The sequence below is a fragment of the Marmota monax genome, unplaced genomic scaffold (assembly GCF_021218885.2).
Source record: "Marmota monax isolate L192 unplaced genomic scaffold, Marmota_monax_Labrador192_F-V1.1 WCK01_AAM20220418_F8-fsc00068, whole genome shotgun sequence".
NCBI classification, from domain to species: domain Eukaryota; kingdom Metazoa; phylum Chordata; class Mammalia; order Rodentia; family Sciuridae; genus Marmota; species Marmota monax.
In genome coordinates, this window is record NW_026692352.1 from 1,928,271 (window position 1) to 1,953,252 (window position 24,982).

The 24,982-nt window shown below is 38.7% G+C and overlaps 2 protein-coding genes and 2 pseudogenes across 2 annotated transcripts; all 4 read right to left on the reverse strand.

Annotated features, from left to right (window-relative positions):
* Positions 1–795: 795 nt before the first annotated feature.
* On the reverse strand, positions 796–1,937 carry LOC124091157 (keratin, type I cytoskeletal 18-like; annotated as a pseudogene).
* A 2,446-nt stretch (positions 1,938–4,383) lies between these two features.
* Positions 4,384–5,379, reverse strand: LOC124091158 (olfactory receptor 52I2-like). The gene has a single exon (XM_046442128.1). The coding sequence runs from the start codon at positions 5,356–5,358 to the stop codon at positions 4,384–4,386; it is 975 nt and encodes a 324-aa protein (XP_046298084.1). The 5' UTR covers positions 5,359–5,379.
* A 13,584-nt stretch (positions 5,380–18,963) lies between these two features.
* LOC124091159 (olfactory receptor 52I1-like) lies at positions 18,964–19,965 on the reverse strand. The gene has a single exon (XM_046442129.1). It carries the CDS (start codon positions 19,963–19,965, stop codon positions 18,964–18,966), a length of 1,002 nt encoding a protein of 333 aa, XP_046298085.1.
* A 3,848-nt stretch (positions 19,966–23,813) lies between these two features.
* On the reverse strand, positions 23,814–24,860 carry LOC124091160 (keratin, type I cytoskeletal 18-like; annotated as a pseudogene).
* Positions 24,861–24,982: the final 122 nt, after the last annotated feature.

Here is a 24,982-nt window from a genome sequence, read left to right on the forward strand (position 1 = left end):
TCTGGTGGTCTATGTCTGGTAGTCCACATTTCTGACACCCAATAAAGGGAGGATTTATACAAGGCGCCTCCAGAAGGGGAAGAGCAAGCCAAGGAGATCAAAGATGACAATGCAGAGTCATGATGATTATTGTCCTTTATAGATCCCCTCCCCTGGAAACCTTCTTTCCCTGCTAGATACTCGGTTATTCCACCTATTCCCTCTATACCCATTTTTCCTTTACCTCCGCTGAGCAACCAAACACTGACTCCTGAGACTAGTTTATCCCTGTACCCTGCCTCTAGGGCTTGCAGAAGATGCTTAGGGATTGAAGAGTCTTTGTTTCATCAAGTCCTCAGAGAATAATTAAATATCAGAGTAATGATATACAGTGCATCCTGAAAGGAAAATAAAAGGTCCAACGTTGGTTATGTTTGTTAAAGTCTGCTATATGCTTCTCATAGATTGTTCTCATTCAGATTTCATAGTCCTCTGATGTGAGCCATCAGTACATCTACATTTCATAGATGAATGTGAGGTACATAGAAGGTCACATAGCTAGCAAGGCAGAGAATCAAGATTCACATTCTATCATGACAAATTTCACTGTTTTGTACAACTCTCGTACTTAATTGCTACTGTGAAAATGAGTATGTCTTGAAGATCCTGATCGAATCCTTTGAATATATATATCCTTGAATGAGATTCATGCATCATTTTGTAGTTCTATTTTTTTATTTTTTGAGGAACCTTCACATTCTTTACCAGTGGTAACACCATATTATATCTGTGTTGACACTATACAAGGGTTTCAATTTATCTATATCTTTGCTTACAGTTTTTACTGTTTTCTCTGGTGATCTCTGGCCATGTTTTGTCTCCTATTCCCCAAGGGTTCCGTGCTTTTGCTTCCTCAGTGACACAGTACTTTGAATCATTGGTCTCAGACACCATTGTGGGGTCTAAAATCCCACAGGTGGCAGTACTTTTAATATTTCTCATAGAGTTGCTGCTGTGTAGGCCATCATTGATACTGAAGTCCTTCCTGACTTCCAGCAAGCAGTGGGAAGGGGCAACATCAGCCTCCAGACTAACCTTGATGTTCAGCAGAGTTTTGTATGTCCTGGGTCTGGTCTACCTTTTTGCCTGTATCTATGCCAGCTCTGGTTCCAGATGCAGCAAGACCCCATTACGTTATTCTATACAGAAGGTGTAGGAAGTTTTCATGCCCCTTAGACTGTTCTCTGAACTGGACTTCAGATTTCTCATGGCATCCAGGTGGATCTCCAAGGACTGGGCTAGGCATCTCAGCTCTGTGAGCATTATTTCACCAGCTCCAATCTCAGCACACTGCAAAGTGACCACTGTGGTGCTCTCCTTGATCTGCCGGAACCAGTACTTGTTCAGCTCCTCTCAGTTCTTCTGAGCCAGTTCATCATACTGGGCCTGGATGTCTGTCATGATCTTGCTAAGGTCCTAAGATCTGGGGGCATTCACCTTGTGGTCAATCCACAGCTGGCAATGTAACCTTGAAGACCATGCCCCCTCGTGGTTCTTCTTCATAAAAAACTCCTCTTTTAGAGCCTCAGTTTCCTCTCTAGTTGAAGTCAAGTGATACTGGTGTCTTCAATGACCTTGAGGAGCCCATGGATGTCACTGTCTATCAACTGGCACATGGCCATCTCTGTCTCATAATTGACTCTAATGTCCTCAACAGCAAGATGAAAATTGCCAATCTGCAGAGTAATTCAGGTATTGTCCACAAAGTTTGCCAAGATCTGAGCCTGAAGCTCCTTGATGATCTTGTAGTAACGCACCCAGTCTTTTACTTGGGGCCCCTTCTCCAGATGTTCCCAGAGTTTTCTTTCTAGGATCCTCACTCTATCCAGGTAGGAGGGCAGGTCTTGCATGGTCTCCATACTCTGAATGCTTCCCATTTCTGCCAGACCCTTGGTCATCCCCATCACAAGGAAATTGGAACCCCAGCCTCCCTGGAAACTAGGAAGAATGGGAAGCAAGCCAAAATCCCTGAACGCAAGCCTCCAGAGCCTGCATAGACTCTGGCTGTGCTACTGCCAGGCCAGACCTGATGACGAGGTGACCAGATGGAGCCAGAGACCAGTAATTTGTGGAGCAGGGAGTGGAGTGGGTGACAAAACTCATACTGGAAGCAGGCCAGGGACCAGGATTCAGGTTCAGGCCGCCTCTATTTTATTTTTTTATAGGTGTTATTCTAGTGGTCATGAGGTAATACCTACTTCTAATTTTCCTTCCCTTAATATTGATGATATAAAATATCTTTTATCCATTACATATCATCTTTACAGAAATACTAAGCCCTTTGCCCAGTTTTTATTGGGGTCTTTGATTTTTTGTTGAGCTGTAGGTGTTCTAAAATTACTAAATAGGACACCCTTAATAAATATGATATGCAAATATTTTCTTCCATTCTGCAGCTTGTTCTTTACTTGGTTGGGTACTTTGTTACACACCATCAGTTATGTTTCATGCATATTTTGCCTTTGTTTACTGTGCTTTTGATGTCATATCTAAAAAATTCTCATGACAGGAGAACAGGTAAAATATTCTGTGTTTAATGACTATTTTCTGTATTATTAATCTTATAAATAACTTATCTGGTTATAAAATTTTAGTTTAGAGTAATTCCAAGAAAATTGAATAAAGTTGCCTACAGATCACCTCCTCCACATCAAAGAATAACCAAATAAACAGATGTGTAATTGCAATATTAAAATTAATGAACAACAGAGAATGCTACAACTGAGCAAGGGAAAGTCTGAAACCCTATAAGAATCAGATATCTGGAATGGCAGCATAGAAACAAGGAACAAAGCACAATAATTAGGGAGCTACTGTTTGCAGAGAAAAGGGTGAATTGAAGGATCCATCAGAAACTCCATCAGTATGTTGGCAATCATAGCTACCCGAGAGTTCCATGACCTCACAGGCTTATAGCCTACATAAGGAAGCTAAGTGGGGTCCTCATAATAGATTTACTTTGGGGAAGGGACTAATGTTTTCTTCCTTCAAATCCTCATAACTCAGGATGCTGTAACTCAGCACCAGCCTGAAAAGGGAATAATTCATACTTTCCTGTGGTCAGAAACATCTGAATAACCCCAGATTTGGAACCCCATAGATATTTCACCAACCAGCACAGGGGCCTGAAGCCTCATGAACCCAGAATCACCCAGCAGAGCAACTATAACCCTAGAACCAAATGTTTCAACTCTGGATGAGGGAAGGGTGATTCTTTCAAGATCTGATACATGAAGACACTTGTTTCCTACAACAAGAGGCATGGCCAGCTGTTCCAGATGGGAATGAAGGCAGGTGCTGATACTGCCTTTCCTCATAGCCAAATGCTCCTGGCGAGCATGCACCACTGCTGGATCTGAGAACATGTGATGGTTTCTCCTTATATTGTCAATTTTACCAATATTAAGAATTTATATTTAAATTGATATTCAAATGTACCCTAATCAAAAATATATGTCTCCTATGTATGAGATCTTTTTTCTTTTCATGGAGTTTATAACTAGTTTTAAGATTTTCTGAAAGAAAAATATAAAACAAAACCCATGTAAGTATGCAGGGACCTACAAAAGAATGGTGATATTTCAATGTCTTTTTCTATATCGTGAAAGAAAGATCCTGAGATGTACCACAGGAAGAAACACCTAAGTTATATTTGGTCCCTCTTTTCTATGTCTTAAAGTTGAGTGACAAAGAGCAGAATAAGGATCTATCTTGGTGTCGGAGGTGAAAAGCCAGAAAAAATGTTATCTGCATCATATATTGATAATTGGCTATGATTCTTTCTCCTCTTTCCAAGTTCAAGTGTTGAAAAATTGCCACCATCTTTGATCTCAAGTTTGTATGTCCTCGGATAAACTGGAATCCATTGGGGTTGGAAGACACTGGTTTAGGTGTGAGCACATGACCCAAATGAGTGGATCATTAATGGACCAAAGGAAAGAGTCACATAGTAAGAGCATCCTCCATGTAATCATATGGGGAAGAAACAATTCTTAGAAAATCAGAGGAGGATAGGGGGAAGTTTTTTAAATAGTTTTTTTTTTCCTTCAGCAAAGGAACTCTTGAGATATTAGGTTAAAACTACAGGTCAGAAGCTAAAGAAACAAATCAAAAATATATTTTCTATGTTCAAGTTGGTCCCTAATAAATACTAATAAAAATGTTGTCAGACAATCAGAATTATTCCATTAACATTCTTATTAGAAATTGAAAGCTTTGAAAGGATGCTCTTTATGGCTTCATCTTAGAATTCCTGGGGTATAGGTTAAAAAAAAATCTATCTCATAGATCACTAAGATACCTTTGAAGTTGGCTGGAATGTTCACGATCTGAAGAGTTTAGTGTTCATGAACACTCACAAGTGTGTTCCAACACACAACAGATCAGCAAACCCCATATTCTCTTGCGCATTTGTTTGGTTCTCAGGCCATAGATGATAGGGTTCAAAGTGGGAGGAATGACCAAATACAAGTCTGCTAACAACACCTGAGTGTGCAGAGGGACTGAGTTCTGTCCTAACCAGGCTACATAAATGGATGCCATCCCAGGTAGATAGTACAAAGCCATGACCACCACATGGGAGCCACATGTACTTAATGCCTTCCACTGAGCATTCTTTGAAGAGAGACCAAATACTGCCCTGAGAATCAGGATATAAGAGGCAGCAATTAAGACTACATCAGAGCCTACAATAATGGAAGAACCAATTAAACTGTAGAGACAGCTGGGCATGGGGTCAGCACATGCTGACTTGGCCACAGCCATGTGCTCACAATAGGAATGGGGAACCACATGGGAGCCACAAAAAGGTAGATGACTAATCATCCAACTCAATGGGGTCATGGATATAATAGCCCTGATGGTGATGGTCACACTCATCCCCAGCATCACTCTGGGTGTGAGAATGCTCTTGTAGTGTAGGGGCTTGCAGATGGCTACATAGCGGTCAAAAGCCATGGCCAGCAGCAGCCCTGTCTCCACAGCTGTGGCTGCATGGACAAAGTACATCTGAGTGAAACAGGCCTGGAAGCTGATGGAGCTGTGTCCTGAGGAGAAGATGCTCACCATCTTAGGGACCACAGAGGAGGCCATGATGATGTCCACAGCAGCCAGAACACATAGGAAGCAAAACATGGGCTCTCGTAGAGTGGAATCCATGCAAATTACCACCATGATGATGCTGTTTCCTACCAGGGCTGTGGTGTACATGGCACTCAGTGAGACAGCCAGCCAAAGGTGTGAAGACTGCAAGCCTGGAATGCCCACAAGGAAGAAGGTGGCAGGGGTTTCCATTGTGTGGTTGTAGTGTAGCCCCAGCATCACAGATGAGAATGCTTTCCTGTTAATATAGAAAGTGGGATAAGAAAAGATGTAGACCTATAAAATTTGTACCTGTCTGTAGCGATGATAAACCCTGTGACTATTGTCAGCTGGATGGTAATCTCAGGATCAGAAAACTGACATATGATAATGTTATCCTACTCCACTTTCTGTCCTCCTCAATGTTCGTCCCCTACTAATTTCTATTCATTGTTCAAAGATCAGCTCTTGGGATACCACCCTTGAGAAGTCATGTCTGTTCTCTCTCCATTCCACGTTCAGGTGAATTTAGGTACATTTCCTCTGGGCCTTACTGAAATCTCACATGCTGACCCCTATTTTCCCTAAACTGACAACTACAATTATCTACCTATGGTTATGTATGCATTCAAGTATGTAGGTCTTGCTGGTTACCTTATGCCAACTATGTAACCCTGAGCTGTGGTACAAAATAAACTATTATAAGTATGTGTGTATTCTTATCATTTCCTCAGAATTAATAAATCCAAGAAGTTTTTCTTTCATCTCTTACGCTTAGGTACTAATAATCATTCTTGATCAACTTCTTAAAATCAAATGTTACATTTTGTGTCCTGTATAGAAACAAGGCAAAACCTCAACCAATCATTCTTGTGATTGAAGAAATTCATTAATGAATTCAGTCAAAATAAGATCACTAGAGAAAAACATGAATTTCCACAGGGGATAACAAAATGTCTGGAAATATTTATAACCCCTATTTTCCATAAATTTAGCTTGGATACCTTCAAGGTAATTTCAATTAATAGATTAAAAAACTAAAAAATAATTCCTTAGTACCAACTCATAGATGAACCCTCCCATAAGTTTTCTTGATTCTTCAATAAATTAACCAATTGATAATGATGAACTGCCAAATCATTCTGTACAACAAGATGCTATATGCTTTAGAGAGTAGGCAATGTTTATAGCAGCAAAATTCACAATAGCTAAGCTATGGAACCTACCTAGATGCCCTTCAACAGATGACTGGATAAAGAAATTGTGATATATATATCTATATATATATATATATATATATATATATATATACTTAATAGACTATTACTCAGCCATAAAGAATAACAACTCTATGATCTGTGACAAATGGATGGAACTGCGAAGTGAAATAAGCCAGTCCCCCAAAGCCACAGGTAGAATGTTTTCTCTGATATGTGGAAGCTAATCCAAAATAAGCTGGGGAGAGGGGAGAACAGAAAAAAGATTAGTGGAGAATAGACAAAGGGGAACAAAGGAAAGATAGAAGGTATGGGATTGGGAGAGATAGTGGAATGAATCTGACCCAAATGTCCTATATACCTATATGAAATATACCACAGCAAATCTCACCATTATGTACATCCACAAGACACTAATTTTAAAAAATACCTATAAGTAAATATCAGAAAGATTGGCAAATTAGAAGTAAGGGAACAGGGAGTGAGAGGAAGAGAAGAAAAGGGGAAGTATTGGGGACTGAATTAAAACAAATTATATTGCATTCTTTTATAATTATGTCAAAAAATTATTTTTACTTATACATGATAGTAGAACCAATACAAATAAAATAAAATACCCAATAAAAGAAAGTAAGACATGTTTTACAGAAGATGCTATGTGCTAGCACCATGGTAAGTGAACAATCCTTCCAAGGGCTCTTCTTCACTCAGTGGCATCACTCTGTCCTGGGAGATGTGGGCTGATCTTCTAGGAACCCTTATTCTACCTCTTAGATTGCAGCATAAAAATTATTTACGTTTCTAATGGCCGACTCATAATGTGCTGTTGTACCTACATCATTCTTGAAGGAATGATTGAACCAGAAAAAGAGAAGGAATTAGAGCATTCTTCTAGAGTCATAGTCCCCAGACTGAAAACCATACTCTGTCATTTGCTAAACATTTGTCTAGGTCAAAATACATAAATAATCCAACCTTTAGATTGCCCCTTGGTAAGTTGGAGAGACTAGTTTCTCCATCAAAGAGATGTTCTGAGATTTATAGGAGATGCTATGTAAAAGTGCTTGGTACATAAGTGTTCAATAGATGGTAGCTAATAAAGCTGATATTATTTTCCCTACATAATCCTATAGGTCCGGGTCGCTCCAAATAGCATAAATAAATGACTAAGTGTGACTCAGGGTCAAATTAAAAAAGAAAACAAAACATATGCAAACCAACTCCACCTGAATTGGCTGAAGCTTTTCTCTTGTCCTCCCATGCTCTAGCACTGAAGATCTCTCACCCCTGAGTGGTTATATACAATAAGGTTCTTACGATCTAGATACCAATTATGTGGAGCTCATTCTGTTCCATTATGAGAATGTTACTCAAATTTAGGATATTTGTTTTGTTTGTTTGCATTTTCTTTCCATTGTTACTTCAATGAAAAGGTTTCTTCTATATTTACCTAGAACCCATCTCTAATAATAAAGTCTGAGTGGTTAACACCTTTACTGCCATATAACAAAATTGCTGAAATGAATTCATTAAAGGTGGAGTGGAAGTGGATATGATAGGCATCCTTTATCCAGGCAAATTGCTACTGTAACTATTTCTACTGGCTGTGGGTATGGTTTGCCTAGCATATACAAGGCCCTGGGTTCAATCTTCAGATCCTAAAAATAAAATGAAATGAAGTAAAAATGGCTTTTCCTATTGTTCTCAGATCATTCTATTTCCTAAGGAAAGGATGCATGATTTGATCACAGACTTGGATTTGAGGTTCTAATTGTGGACCAGACCAAATTGTAAGTACTTTTGGACTCCCACCTCAAACCTTTATTGCCCTATTATTAATCTCTCAAGGACTCAGCCCTGTGGGTCAGCACACCAATTGTTTTGACTTATCAGTAGTCATACAACCCAAGAACTGTTTCCTAGGATTCCAGGCAAGCTTCAATGAAGGAGGCTTATTAGCCAAGGCTCAGGACTAATCTGACATTAACTATCACTTCCTGTGTCTTTCCCTCAATGAAGGGTTTCCAGGTTGAGAAACTGCCATGTCCTTACCCTTGAATCCTGTTGCTACTTAATCCTTCCTATACTCTCTTCAGGGGCCTGGCCGCTCCCTGAACAGTTAGATAGATAGATGGATGGAATTCTGGGATCACATTCTCATCTCCTGCAGTAGATATTTTCTCTGTTACCAGACATTAGACAATCATTCCCCTGGTTCTGCATTCTAACCATAGGGCATATACTTGCCTTCATTTTCCTCCTAAAGAGCTTATCAGTGACAACTCCATACCCAAGTGCCCTCAGCAGCCTGTGAGGAGTCCTCATGAGTTCCCTAAGTACACAAATATCTGAGAACCGATTCCACTCTGTTGTCTTCACTGAAACAAACAACTAAACAGCCACTAAAAGAAAAGGCCTATACATAAGAAATGATATATAATGGGACAGACGCAATGGAATGATGGTCCTTGTGTCACAGATCATAAGAACCTTGCTGTGGGTAACCATAGGGTAAGATGTGTTTGGTGATAAATCAGGAGAAGACAAGGGAAAGCTTATAAAGTAGGAGGTAAAAGTGGAAAAATGTCTGGGTATCCCTAAGCCTGCTACACATGGCCTGATGACACAAGTTTAGAGCTGAGCATCACGTCCCGAACAGCTGGAGAAAAGCAGAGGATTCAGAAAGCAGAGGATTCAGAATGCCTACTCCTCCATTCACCTTCGATCCAGGACATCCCCTCCAAGGCCCTGTGTAGATACTTTTCTTCTGATGGCAGCCTCAGTTTATTCCGTGCCCCATCCATTCTCTCTCCAGCCCTAGAGACTTCTAACTGGGCATATCTTTGATGATCTTCATAGGGTTTTTTTTTTCCTTCATTTACTTTTCTTCTTAATCAGCTATTCCAGAGGTCTACATATGATATTGCTCTCTTCAGAGAACAGGACATTGGTTTGTTCAGTTTCCTTTTTTAAAAATTTTATTGCACTCAATGTATTGCCCCTGAAAATTTACTTGCTAAGATCAACAATGATCTCCACAAAAATCTGTTACCTATCCACTGACTTCTTTTAGCATCCCCAAGTGCTCCCTTATATTTTGGTTAGCTCTTAGATTGAAGTATGCCATACATATTGTAAGATGCAGAAGTTAAAGATCAACAGCATAATAAATTTTATAATGTGAACTGGATTTGTGGTATATACCTGTGATTTCAGAGGCTTGAGAGGCTAAGGCAAGAGAATCACAAGTTCAAAGCCAGCCTCAGCAATCTAGCGAGGCCCTATGCAACTTAGCAAGAACCTGTCTCTAATTAAAACATAAAAAAGTGCTGGGGATGTATGTGCCTCAGTGGGTAAGCACCACTGGGTTCAATCCCTGATATCAAAATACATAAGTAAAATGATTTTAAAAAACTTTATAATGTGATCATACAAACATAGCCACATAGCCACTACCCAGGTCAAGATTCAAGCTTCCGGGTTGCTGAGGTCACACTTTCTAGCAAGCTTTGGACAACATCTCCTAAGTCAGATTTCCAGTCATGCTCCTACCTGTGTCTTCAATCCTACATAGACACCCACATGCAGACCCAGAGGGTTAATCAACATAAGCAACCAAAATAAGTCACTCAACAATAAGCAACCAAATCACAGGATATGTGAGGTTTTCACTCCCAGTTAAAGGATGGGAATCTCATAATTCAAAAATTTCTTAAAGGTAAAAATACTACATAACTCATTTGAAAGGAGCCTTTCTTTTTACGATAGCCCTGTGGACTCAGAGTACCTCTCCTCTCCAACTAAAAAATGCTCCAAGTCGGCTTAAACTTGATTGCATTTCTCATAACTCTTCTTGATCCTGAAAGTTGCTTTTCCACCTCAATTTTGAACTTACCCCATCTCCTCTCTGCTTTCAACCAAAGTTGTCTTATGTTCCTGTTTCCTATCCCACCTCCTCCATCTGCCCATCATTTCCAGAAGAATCTCTTGGTATCAGCAGCAGCCTCCAGGCTGGACAGTAGTCTATGGTTGTGTCGAGGACATGAATCCTCATTTCCAGGGTGACCCTGGCCTTGACATTCCATCAACCCAACCCTGGTGTCCACTGGTTAGATATCCACATCCCTGGAGTTTTCTCTATTCAACTTTCTCTGGTGACCTATGCCTGAGAGTCCACATTCCTTTCACCCAACAGGAGGATTTATACAGGACCCTTTAGGAGGAGCAGTTAGAACCCAGGGGATCAAAGATAACAATGTATACACATGGTTACTATTGTCCTTTTCAAAGACCTCTGGCTGGGAGCCTCCATTCTCTGTTAGACAATTTATCACCTATCATTTCCCATGGGCACCCATCTTCCTTTGGTTTCTGCCTAGCAGTCAAACTGTGTAACTTCTCCAGAGACTAGATTTTCTCTCTGCTCTGCCCCTGGAGTTTTTAAGAATGCAGGAGGAGTTAAATTGTTAGTGTCTAAGATGTCTTTATTTTTTTCAAGCCTCCAGAGGATATCTAATCATTACACTAAGTGTGTAGAGTTTTCTACAAGGAATTTCCCAGAAGGAAAGCAAAAGGTCCAAGATTGGTTAGATCTGTGAAAGCCCACCAGGAACCCCTTCAGATGCTTTCCAAAAGATCTCATTCAATTTTCACAACCCTCTGATATAGCTGTCAATACATCTGCATGTTCTAACAAATACAGGTACATAGAGTTTGAATCTTATTAGCTATGGTGAACTTCTATCAATCATAATGCATTTCACTTTTTTGTATACTCACATTCCTAATTGCTACTGTAAACATTAGTATGCAAAAAAAAATAAGTCTAGGAGCACCTCATATCAATTCCTTGGATATATACCTTGAAGTGAGATAGCAGCATCATACAAAAGTGCCTTGTTTTATTATTAACATAAATTAGGTATATATGACAACAGAATGTCATATATTTATATGACAACAGAATGCACTTTGATTCATGGCACACAAATGAAGCACAACTTTTCATTTCTCTGTTTGTACACAATGTAGCATCGCATCATATGTGCAGTCATACATGTACTTAGGGTAATGTCCATCTCATTCCACAGTCTTTCCTGACCCCATGCCCCCTCTCCACCCGTCCCTCCCCTTTGCCCAAAGTTCCTCCATTTATCTCATCCCCCCACCCCATTATAGATCAGCAGTCACTTATCAGAAAGAATTTTTGGCCTTTGGGTTTTGGGGGATTCACATACTTCACTTAGCATGATATTCTCCAACTCCATCCATTTACCTGCTGATACCATAATTTTATTCTTTTAGTGTTGAATAACAGTCGATTGTGTTTATATACCACAGTTTCTTTACCCATTCATCTAATGAAGGGCATCTAGGTTGCTTCCACAGTTTAGCTGTTGTGAACTGAGCTGCTATAAACATTGATGTGGCTGCATTACTATAGTATGCTGATTTTAAGTCCTTTGGGTATAGAGTCAGGGGTGGGTGGGATACCTGGGTCAAATGATGGTTCCATTCCAAGTTTTCTAAGGAATCTCCATACTGCTTTCTAGAGTGGTTGTGACCAATTTTCAGTTCCACCAGCAATGTATGAGTGTGCTTTTTCCCTACATCCTCGCCAACCCTTACTGATGTTTATATTCATGATAACTGCCATTCTGACTGGCACAAGAGGAAATCTTAGAGAAATGCAAATCAAAACTACTCTAATTACTAGAGATGTTGAACACTTTTTCATATATTTGTTGATCAATTGTATATATTCTTCTAAGAAGTGTCTGTTCAGCTCCTTAGCCCATTTATTAATTCGATTGTGGGTGTTTTTTTGTTTTGTTTTGTTTTGTTTTTGTTGTGTGTGTGTGTGTGTGTGTGTGTGTGTGTTGAGGAAAATCCATATTCTTTATCAGTGGTTGCATAATTTTACACCTAAAAATCAACAATTCACAAGGAATTTAGTTTCTCCACATCCTGGCCAACAGTATTACTCTATTTTGTTTTGATATTGATAGTTGTCACCCTAATGAGTATGAAGTATTATCTCAATATTGTTTTGATTTTGAATTCTCTGTTGATCAGTGTTTAAAGCTTCTTTGCATATGTTAGTTGGTCATTTCCATACCACCTTTAGAGAATTGTAAAGTCCTTTGTCCAAATTTTAATTGGTGTATTAGACTTTTGTTGAGTTGTAGAAGTATTTTACTTACTAGACAGGTGAGCCTTATAAAATGTAAGATCAGGAAATATTTTCTTCTGTTCTGTAAGTGGCCTTTACTCTGTTGTGTCCTTTGTTACATAAAATGACTTACACTTTATGTAATGCCATTTGTCTATTTTTCTTCCTGTCACTTCTTAGAATATTAGAAACACCTACACTGGAAAACTATCTTCAATGTGCCTTATGAAATTTTAAGTTCCATTACTCACTTATCAAAATATAATTCATCATGTAATCCCAAGATATTATTTTGACTAATTAAATTTACATTAAGTTTGATCAATTATTTTTATAACTTATGCTTTTTATCCATTTCACTTCTGAAGCTTTGAGTTTCTTGTGTGAAAATATTATCTATAAGTGTTTAAGACATATTATTAATTCATTCTCTTGTGCTGCTATTTTCACTTTTGTCAGGTTCTCAAGAGGTTGATGCCTACTCTGCTAGGCATTCAAAAGTAGAAAACATTCTTGGTAAATAAACAAGTCTTTTTTAATGTTCTTTATATTTTGGTGCTCAATTATTTTCTAATAAAAATGGGAACAGAATTTTAAAAAGTTCAAAGTTAGCAAAAGGTATGGATGCTAAGTAGTTAATCAGAAGATATATTTCAAAGTTATATTAATACTACTTTATACAGGATCTAGAAATATCATTCAAACATGGAATTAGGAATGTGTTGGGAATGTTTTTATGTATATACAGTGTGTCAGATGTTGTGTTATCTGTTTTTCATCATCATCTCATTAAATCTTGAGCACTCTCTAGGAGTTAACAGTTTCCAGCAGTGGAAAGCGACCCTTAAGACTTTCAGAGACCACTCATAGCAATGCAGTTTCTCCTTGTACTTTTAATTTGGGCACTATCAGAAAGTTATGTTCTATTAAGATTTTTCAAATGTACCCTCATCAAATATATGTGTCTCTTACAAATAAGATCTTTTCTTTTTAATTTTATTGATTCTTCTTAGTTATACATGATAGTAGAATCCATTTTAATAAAATTATACAAGCATAGGATATATCTTATTCTAATTAGAACCCAACTTGTGCAGGCAGGCATGATAGTGGGGTTCACTTAGGTAGTTTCATGTGTATATAGAATAAGTTGAATATAATTTTCCTATCTTTCCTATTCCCTTCCTCCTCCTCCTCCCTTCCTTTCATTCCCTTTGTCTCATCTACAGAATAGTCTTCTTCCTGTTCCTCCTTTATTGTGGTTTAACTTCGACATATCAGTGAAAATATTTGGCCTTTGGTTTTGGGGGATTGGCTTATATCGCTTAGAATGATATTCTCCAGATCATCCAAATTATTTACTGGCAAATGTCACAAAGTCATTCTTCTTTATGTTTGAGTAATATTCCACTGTGTGTATGTGTATATTATATATATATATATCCCACAATTTTTTTATCCATTCATCTGTTGATAGGGCATGTAGGTTGGTTCCATAGCTTAGCTATTGGGAATTGTGCTGCTATAAGACATCAGTGTGGCTCTTCTTCAGTAGTAGGCCGATTTTAATTTTTTAATTTATGCCAAGGAGTGGGATAACTGGGTCAAATGATGGTTCCATTCCTAGTTTTGGGGAGAAATCTCCATACTGCTTTCCAGAGTGGCTGCATCAATTTGCTGTCCCACCAGCAAAATATGAGTGTTCCCTTTTCTCCACATTCTCACCAACATTGGTTGTTATGTCTTCTTTTTTCTTTTTGAATTTTTTTTAATTGTAGATAAAAACACATAAATAAAATAAAGGTATTGTATCTATGTGGTGCTGATGATCAAACCTAGTGCCTCACCTGTGCTGGGTAAGTTCTCTACCACTGAGCTAGAACTCCAGCCCTTACTTGTATTCTTGATAATTGCCATTCTGACTGGAGTGAGATAGAATCTCAATGTAGTTTTAATTTGCATTTCTCTAATTGCTAGAGGTATTGAACATTTTTTCATATATTTGTTGATCTATCATTTTTCTTATTTGAGAAATGTCTATTCAATTCTTTGCCCATTTATTGATTGGATTATTTGGGGGTTTTTTTAGGTGTTAAGTTTTTTGAGTTCTTTGTATATCCTGGAAATTAATGCCCTATCTAAAATTGCATACAAAAACACATTAAAAAGACTCTGCAGCCAGGTATGGTGGTGCATGCCTGTAATACTAGCAGCTTGGGAGGCTGAGGGAGGAAAATCATGAGTTTAAAGTCAGCCTCATCAAATTAGTGAGGGCCTAAGCAACTCAGCTAAACCCTGGCCATAAACAAAATATAAAAAATGAGCTAGGGATGTGGCTCAGTGGTTAAGTGCCCCTGGGTTCAATATTCAGTACCAAAAAAAAAAAAAAGATACAGCACCACAATCAAGTGGGTTTCATCCCAGGGATGCATGGTTGGTTCAACATATAAAAATGAATAAATGTAGAACATCATATAAACACACTTAAAGACAGGAACCACATGACTATTTCAACTGATGCAGAAAAAACATTTGACAAAATACAACATCCATTCATGTTTAGAACAGTGGAATAACTAGAGATAGAATAAGCATACCTCAACATTGTAGAAGCTATGTGACAAACCCACTGCCAACATTATTCCAAATGGAGAAAAACTGAAAACATTCCCTCTAAAACAAGAATAAAACAAGAATGCCCTTTTTCACCACTTCTATTCAACATAGTCCTTGAAACTCTAGTCAGAGCAATTAGGCAATAGAAAGAAATTAAAGGGGTACAAATAGGGAAAGAATAACTCAAACTACCTTTGTTTGCAAGGGTATGATTCTATATTTAGAAGACCAAAAATCTCCACCAAAAAACTCCCAGAACTCATAATTCATCAAAGCTCTTTTTCTTTTAATATTGAGTACACAGTTTAAGACTTTCTTAAAGAAGAATATAGAATGAAATAAAAGCAAAAACAATGTAAGTATCCAGGTACCTAGAAAGAAAATAGTGACATTTCAGTTTCTTTTTCTATATGGATGTCAATTAATCTTTTCATCCCAGAAAGATCCTGAGAGGTGCCCATCAGAACAAAGCCCTCGCTTATATTTGATCCCTCTCTTCTGTCCTTAAACCAGACAAGGACTAGAAAGAAAAATGAAGTATGGCCTAAACCAAAAATCACATTGACATGGCTACCATTGTTTAAGAACAAAATGTTGAAAGTCAGCATACTAAATTCAGTGTACTGACAAAAGTCTGAAAGGATGTAGAGCTCTTACAGAAGTTAATAACAGAGGTGTACCTTGGTGTCCAAAGTGAACTGGAACCAGAGAACAGCAAAATAAACATTCTTTGCATCCTATACTAGTAATTGGATGTTCTTCCTATGGTTCAGATTTCTTTTTCCAAGTTTCTATGTTGAAGAATTGCCACCATTTTTTATCTCAAGATTATAACCCTCAGATAAACCAGAATTCACTCAGACTAGAAAGGGACTCCTCTCTGCATGTGAACACATGACCCAAGTTAGGGCCAGAGAGTAACAGCTTCTTCCATATAACATGAAGGCTGCAACAATTCTAAGAAAATGAAACAGGTTTGGGGGTCTTCTAGGTATAGAATCATATCATCAGCAAATAATGCTAATTTAAGTTCTTCTTTTCCTATACATATCCTTTAATTTCTTTCGTCTATCTAATTGCTCTGGCCAGTGTTTCAAGAACTATGTTAAATAAAAGTGGTGAAAGAGAGCATCCCTGTCTTGTTCCAGTTTTTAGAGGGAAGGCCTTTAACTTTTCTCCATTTAGAATGATGTTGGCCTGAGGCTTAGCACAGATAGCCTTTATGATGTTGAGATATGTTCCTCTTATTCTAGTTTTTCTAGTGTTTTGAACATGAAAGAGTGCTATATTTTGTCAAATGAGGGAAAGGGAAATGGAAAGGGATTATCAAGGATGGTGGAATGTGATAGACATCATCATCCAAAGTACATGTATGAAGACATGAATTGGTGTCAACATACTTTATATATGACCAGAGATATGAAAAATTGTGCTGCATACATGTAATAAGAATTGTAATGCATTACATTTTTATTTTAAATACTATTAAAAAAGAAAAAGAAAATGAGATAGGTGTTGATGGAAGAGTGCAAAAAGTTGTTTTCTTCAGCAGAAAGACTCACAGGATATTAGGTTGGAAATATTGAACAGGAAATAAAGGAACAAAAATACCAAATCTATATTCTCTGTATAACCCTATCTAAACAGGTGTCAGAAATAAGAATCATTTTATTGTCATTCCTTTTATGTTTTTATTAGCACATTACAGTTATACATATGTTGGGATTCATTTTGACATAATAATATATGCATGGAACATGACTTGCTCCATTTCAGTCCCTAGTACTTCCTTATCATTCCCTCTTCCTTCCCTTTGTATCCCTTATTCTAATCCTCTTATATACCTTTGAGGATCATGGTATCCCCCATTTTTGTCCTCATTTTGGTCTAGCTTCTCTACATAAGAGGAAACCTTTGACCTTTGACTTCCCAAATCTGACTTATTTCACTTAGCAAGATATACTCCAGTTTCATCCATTTACAAGCAAATGCCATAATTTCATTCTTCTTTATGGCTGAGTAAAACTCCATTATGGATCTATCACATGCTATCTTTATCCCATTCATCTATTGACTGGAACCTGGGCTGGATCCATAAATCAGCAATATTGAATTCACAATGATCTAAAAATAATTAAATACTTGGAATAAATCTCACCAAGGAGGTGAAAGATCTTTACAATGAAAACATAAAACACTGAACAAAGAAATTGAAGAAGACCTTAGAAAATAGAAAGACCTCCCATGTTCTTGGATAGGCAGATTCATATTGTCAAAATGACCATACTACCAAAAGCATTATATATTATACATCAATGCAATCCCCATCAAGATTTCAATGACAGTCTTCCCAGAACTAGAAAAACAAAACAATCCTAAAATTCAACTCAAAGAATAAGAGACCCAAAATAGCCAAAGCAATCCTGAGCAAGCAGAATAATACCTCAAATTATACCGTAGAGCTATAGAAACAAAAATGAAATGGTATTGGTATGAAAACATACATGAATACCTATGGAATAGAAGACACAGAGCCAGATCCACATAGATGCAGTGACCTGCTACTTGATAAATGTGTCAAAACCATACATTGGAGAAAAGACAGCCTTTTTAAAGGAAAATGAATATTCCTAAGGAGAAGTATGAAACTAGATCCCCATATCCCACCCAGCACATAAATCAACTCAAAGTGGATCAAGACCCTGGAATTAGACCAACACTTTGCAACTGCTAGAAGAAAATATAGGTTTAACACTCCAACATATTGGCACATGCCCTGAATTTCTTAACAAGACCCTTAAAGTGCAAGAAATAAAACTATGAAGCAATAAGCAGGACAGCATCAAATTAAAAAGCTGTATGGAAAAGGAAAAAAAGTATGAAAAGATTGCATAAAAATGGGAGATTTTTGCCAGTTGCTCCTCCCACAGGGGATTAGTATCCAAAATATATAAAGAACTCAAAAAAAAAAAACTCCCCAGAAGCAAATAATCTAATCAAAAATAAGCAAAATAGTGGAGCATGGTGATACATGCCTATGATCCCAGAAATTCAGGATGCCGAAACAGGAGGATTGCAAGTTCAGAGCCATCCATCTTCAGCAATTTAACGAGCCCTAAGCAATTCAAGTGAGACCTTATCTCAAAATGAAAAATAAAAAGGGCCAAGAATGTGGCTCAGTGGTTAATTGCTCCTGGGTTCAATTACCACTTCCCACCCCACCCCTGCAAAAAAAGCGGGGGAAGGAAATGGGCAAATGGACTAAACAGACACATCTTAAATGGAGAAATACAAATAGCCAACAAACAAATGAAAAAAAAAAGTTCAACATTTCTAGCAATCATGGAAATGCAAATAAAAACTACATTGAAATTTCATCTCACTCAGTTAGAATGGTATTCATTGGGGATATGTATAATAATAAGTACTGGCAAAGATGTGGGGGAAGGATACACTCATACATTGTTAGTGGAATGGCAAATTAGTACTGGAAAGCTGTATGGAGGTTCCTCATAAAACTAGGAATGGAACCACCATACAACCCAGTTATCCCCCTCCTGGGTATTTATCCAAAAGAACTGACATAGCATAATATAGTGATACAGGCATATCAATGTTTATAGCAGCACAATTCATTGATATTCTTTTTTTAAAAAACATCAGAAATTTATTAGTTGCTCAAAACATTACATTGATATTCTTACTAGAAATTAAATCTATGCAAGGATGCTCTTTACAGCTTCATCTTACAATTCTTGAGGTGCTAAGCAAACAATTCACCTCCATAGATTACTAAAGCATCTTTGAAGATGAATTGCTCAAGGCGTGAACAGTTGTGTGTCATTCACCTTGACTGGGATGGTGAAAGAGGAAGAACATCAACAAACTCATTATTCTCTTCCGTAGTTGTTTTGTCCTCAGGCCATAGATGATGGGGTTCAAGGTGGGTGGAATGACCAAATACAAGTCAACTAACAACACCTGAGTGTGCAGAGGAACTGAGTCCTGTCCTAGCCAGGCTACATAAATGGATACCATCCCAGGTAGGTAGAACAAAGCCATAACCCCCACATGGGAGCCACATGTGCTTAATGCCTTCCACTGAGCATTCTTTGAGGAGAGACCAAACACTGCCCTGAGAACTAAGTTATAGGAGGCAGCAATGAAGATTACATCAGAGCCAACAATAATGGAGGTACAAATCAAACTGTAGAAACAGCTGGGCATGGGGTCAGCACATGCTAACTTGGCCACAGCCATGTGCTCACAATAGGAATGGGGAACCACATGGGAGCCACAAAAAGGTAGATGACTAATCATCCAACTCAATGGGGTCATGGACATAATAGCTCTGATGGTGATGGTCACACTCATCCCCAGCATCACTCTGGGTGTGAGAATGCTCTTGTAGTGTAGGGGCTTGCAGATGGCTACACAGCGGTCAAAAGCCATGGCCAGCAACAGCCCTGTTTCCACAGCTGTGGCTGCATGGACAAAGTACATTTGAGTGAAACAGGCCTGGAAGCTGATGGAACTGTGTCCTGAGGAGAAGATGCTCACCATCTTAGGGACCACAGAGGAGGCCATGACGATGTCCACAGCAGCCAGAATACACAGGAAGCAAAACATGGGCTCTCGTAGAGTGGAATCCATGCAAATTACCATCATGATGATGCTGTTTCCTACCAGGGCTGTGGTGTACATGGCACTCAGTGAGACAGCCAGCCAAAGGTGTGAAGACTGCAAGTCTGGAATGCCCACAAGGAAGAAGGTGGCAGGGGTTTCCACTGTGTGGTTATAGGGTGGCCCCAGCATCACAGGTGAGAATGCTCTTTTGTTCATCTAAAAAAATGATATAAGAAATGATATTGTCTTATAATATTTGTTTCATACTGTAGTATTAGTGAAGTATAACATAGAACATGCATACCTCATAGTCGACAAAACATAAGCTATTTCATCTAAGATAAATTTATTGTATAATTGCTATTTTAAGATATTTTAAAGTCTAGGTCTTTCCAATTGTGATTCGAGGCGTTGAATTAAGTAAATACAGTTATAATCCGGTGAATAATTATGTATACGTATCCAAAAAATTGTTATGGCTTCACTGGGACAGTTTTTTTTAATTAATTTATTTTAATTAGTTATATATAATAGCAAAATGCATTTTGATTCATTGTACACCTGGGATAGTTTTGATAAGGAAAAAGCTACCCATGTGCACATCCAGAATCTGAGCTCCAACACTTGGAAATTTCAGTTCATTTCCATATCTGTCTTACATCTCCTCATTCAGGTGTTGCCATGTTATTTAATTGAGATGACCTGGTGGGGTAAACCTAAAAGGTACATCATGAACTCATTCTCTGTTCATCTATAGGCTAGCTTTCAAGCTTAGGTTTTTTGTTTGCTTGCTTGATTGCTTTTTTTAAAAAAATGGTCAATTCTGTGAAAATTTATTTTACATTTACTTATAACCTATCTCTAATAACAAATTCTTGGTAAGAGTGGTTGACACCTCTATGGCCATTTTTTAAATGAAATTAAAAATAAAATGGAAGTGGGCAATATGAGCATCTTTGATTCAAACTGAAGTGATGCTTCAACTGTTTTCCAGTTACTGTCAGATCATTCCACTCCCCAGAGAAATGGGCAAGTATCTCAGTCCCAGAACTAGACCTAATATCTCAAGTGTGGATCATAACATCTTATGTCCACTTGATCTATTGTTGTAAACCCTCATTATCCTAATACTGTAACTCTCAAGGCCTCAGCTCAGTGAGTCAGCACACCAATTGTGTTGATTTACAGTAGTCAGAACTAATCCAAGAACTGTTTCCTATATTTCCAGGCAAGCTTCAATGATGGAGGCTTATTTGCCAATAATAATAGCCTGACTTCGGCTGTCACTTCCTGTACCTCCCCGTAATAAATGATTTCCAGGTTGAGAAGTTGCCACATCATTACCCTTGGATATTAACTATATCCACTCACTCAAGTTTAATTCTCTTCAGGGGCCTGGCCACTCACTGAATAGCAGGATAGATCAGGCTGATGCAGTTCTGCTTCAGTAGACATTTTCCCTGTGAGCCAGGCCCTAGACAGACATTCACCTGACTCAGCATCCCAACCATGTGGTGTACACTCGCCCTTTCCATTTGCTTCTGGAGGGCTGATCAGTGATGACTCCATGCCCAGATGCCCTCAGGAGCCTTGTGGGGCGGCCTCAGGAGTTCTCTAAAAAGCCCAGTTTTGAGACCTGAATTCAAACTATGGTCCTCACTTAAACAAATAACAACACAAAAACCCTTAAGAATAAATAAATGCTATATGATAGGGCAGACTAAATGAAATAATGATCTCTTCAGAGCAGGTCATGAGAAATTTGCTGTGTACCACCACATGATGAGATGCTTTCAGTGATAGATCAGAAGACAGGGGAAAGCTTTGAAAGAAGAATACTGGTGACAAGTAGAAAAAAAATATCTGGATGTCCTTAAGACTGCTATGTGAATGATGAATGCCACAAATTTAGAGCTGAGCCTCACTGCCTGAACAGCTGGGGAAGAGCAGAGGATTCAGAATGCCTACTTCTCCACCCACCTCTGATCCAGGTCCTCCTCTCCTGGATGCTCTGTGTAAACACACCTTTCTTCTGAGGGCAGCCACAGTTTATGCCCCACCCCATCCTTTCTCTCTCCAGCCCTACCCAGTGGACATTCCTTTTATGATTTTTGGAGAGGTTTTGTTCCCTCTTTGTGTACTTTTGATCTTCATCAGCACTGCTAGAGGTTCACCAATGTCTTAATTCTCCTTAAGAACAGGGCATTTGGTTGGGTCAGTTTTATCTTTTAAAGTTTTTATTTTACCCAACCTATTGCCACTAAAAATTTTCTAAGATCTCATGCTAAGATCAGCAGTGAGCTCCATCAAAGATCTGTTGCCAGTCCAGTAATTTCTTATAACATCACTGAGTGCTCCCTTATAATTTGGTTAACTCTTTGAAGCATGACATGCATACATTTAGATGCAGAAATTAAAGGTATACAGCATGATAAAGCATCATAATGTAAACATATGAACACACTTGCAAAGCCACTACCCAGGTCAAGATTCAGACACAATGCTTCCTTGATGTTGAGGTCTCTCTTTTCAGAAAGCTCTGGCCAACCTTAGTCTCCTAAGCACATTTCCATCTCTGTTCTCACCTCTGACTTCAACCCTAAAGAGATACATGAAGACCCAGACAGTCACTAAAATCTAGCTTAGAGAAGTCATTTAAATCAATAGGAACTCATAGGATATATGAGATTTTCATTCCTATTTTAAGGATGGGAAATTCATGACTCAAAATTTTCTTTAAAGTTGAAATACTAATGCATAATTCATTTGAATGGAGCCTTTCTGTTTATATAACCCTGAACCTCTACTCTTCATCCCAGTGAGCTCCCAATTATCCCTAACCTTGGTTGCTTTTCTCATAGTTCATCCTGAGACCTAAAATATATCTGTCCACCATCCCAAGTTTAGACTTACCTCATATTGTCTCTGCTTTCAACCAAAGTTGTCCTATGTTCCTGTCCCCTCTCCCACATTCTTCATCCTCCCATCATTTCCTAAAGAATCTCTTGGTGTTGGCAGTATTTCCAGACCTGGAGAGTAGTCTATAACTGTGTTCTCCACTTGAATCCTCTTTCCAGGGTAGCCTTGGCCTTAAGACTCCATCAACCCAACCTTCAATCCCCAGGTCAATCATCCGCATCCCGGAAGTTTTCTCTATTCAACTTTCTCTGATCGTCTATGTCTGGTAGTCCACATTTCTGACACCCAATAGAGGGAGGATTTATACAAGGCCTCTTCAGAAGGAGAAGAGCAAGCCAAGGAGATCAAAGATGACAATATAGAGTCATGATGACTATTGTCCTTTACTACCTCCCCCTGGGAACCTTCTTTCCCTGCTAGATACTCTGTTATTCCACCTATTCCCTCCATAACCATTTTTCCTTTATCTCAGCTGAGCAGCCAAACACTGACTCCTGAGACTAGTTCATCCCTGCACCCTGCCTCTGGGGCTTTCTAAAATATAGGTTGTAGAAGATGCTTAGTGAATAAAGTGTCTTTGTCTCTTCAAGTCTTCAGAGAATAACTAAATATCAGAGTAATGATAAACAGTGCATCCTGAAAGGAAAATAAAAGGTCCAACGTTGGTTATGTTTGTTAAAGTCTGCTATATGCTTCTCATAGATTGTTCTCATTCAGTTTTCACAGTCCTCTGATGTGAGCCATCAGTACATCTACATTTCATAGGTGAATGTGAGGTACATAGAAGGTCACATAGCTAGCAAGGCAGAGAATCAAGATTCACATTCTATCATGACAAATTTCACTGTTTTGTACAACTCTCGTACTTAATTGCTACTGTGAAAATGAGTATGTCTTGAAGATCCTGATCGAATCCTTTGAATGTATATCCATAAGTAAGATTCATGCGTCATATTGTAGTTCTAATTTTTTTTATTTTTTGAGGAACCTTCACATTCTTTACCAGTGGTGGCACCATATTATATCTGTATGACACTATACAATTTATTTATATCTTTGCCTACAGTTTTTACTGTTTTCTCTGGTGATCTCTGACCATTTTTTGTTTGTTTCCTATTCCCCAAGGGTTCCCTGCTTTTGCTTCCTCAGTGACACAGTACTTTGGTATCATTGGTCTCAGACACCATTGTGGGGTCTAAAATCCCACAGGTGGCAGTCCTTTTAATATTTCGCATAGAGTTGCTGCTGTGTAGGCCATCATTGATACTGAAGTCCTTCCTGACTTCCAGCAAGCAGTGGGAAGGGGCAACATCAGCCTCCAGACTAACCTTGATGTTCAGCAGAGTTTTGTATGTCCTGGGTCTGGTCTGCCTTTTTGCCTGTATCTATGCCAGCTCTGGTTCCAGATGCAGCAAGACCCCATTACGTTATTCTATACAGAAGGTGTAGGAAGTTTTCATGCCCCTCAGACTGTTCTCTGAACTGGACTTCAGATTTCTCATGGCATCCAGGTGGATCTCCAAGGACTGGGCTAGGCATCTCAGCTCTGTGAGCATTATTTCACCAGCTCCAATCTCAGCACACTGCAAAGTGACCACTGTGGTGCTCTCCTTGATCTCCTGGAACCAGTACTTGTTCAGCTCCTCTCAGTTCTTCTGAACCAGTTCATCATACTGGGCCTGGATGTCTGTCATGATCTTGCTAAGGTCCTAAGATCTGGGGGCATTCACCTTGTGGTCAATCCACAGCTGGCAATGTAACCTTGAAGACCATGCCTCCTCGTGGTTCTTCTTCATGAACAACTCCTCCTCCTTTAGAGCCTCAGTTTCCTCTAGTTGAAGTCAAGTGATACTAGTGTCATCAATGACCTTGAGGAGCCCATGGATGTCACTGTCTATCCACTGGCACATGGCCATCTCCGTCTCATAATTAACTCTAATGTTCTCAACAGCAAGATGAAAGTTGCAAATCTGCAGAGTAATTCAGGTATTTGACCACAAAATTTGCCAAGATCTGAGCCTAAAGCTCTTGATGATCTTGTAGTAATGCACCCAGTCTTTTATTTGGGGTCCCTTCTCCAGATGTTCCCAGAGTTTGCTTTCTAGGATCCTCACTCTATCCAGGTAGGAGGGCAGGTCTTGCATGGTCTCCATACTCTGAATGCTTCCCATTTCTGCCAAACCCTTGGTCATCCCCACCACAAGGAAATTGGATAACAAGTTCCTGTTATCCCTAGTTTTTCTAATGTTTTGAACATAAAGGGATGCTGTACTTTGTCGAATGCTTTTTCTGCGTCTATCGAGATGATCATATG

Excerpts from the sequence above, each read along its gene's own strand:
- LOC124091158 (XM_046442128.1), bottom strand. The coding sequence starts at position 5,358 with ATGCTGGGGCTACACTACAACCACACAATGGAAACCCCTGCCACCTTC.
- LOC124091159 (XM_046442129.1), bottom strand. The coding sequence starts at position 19,965 with ATGAACAAAAGAGCATTCTCACCTGTGATGCTGGGGCCACCCTATAAC.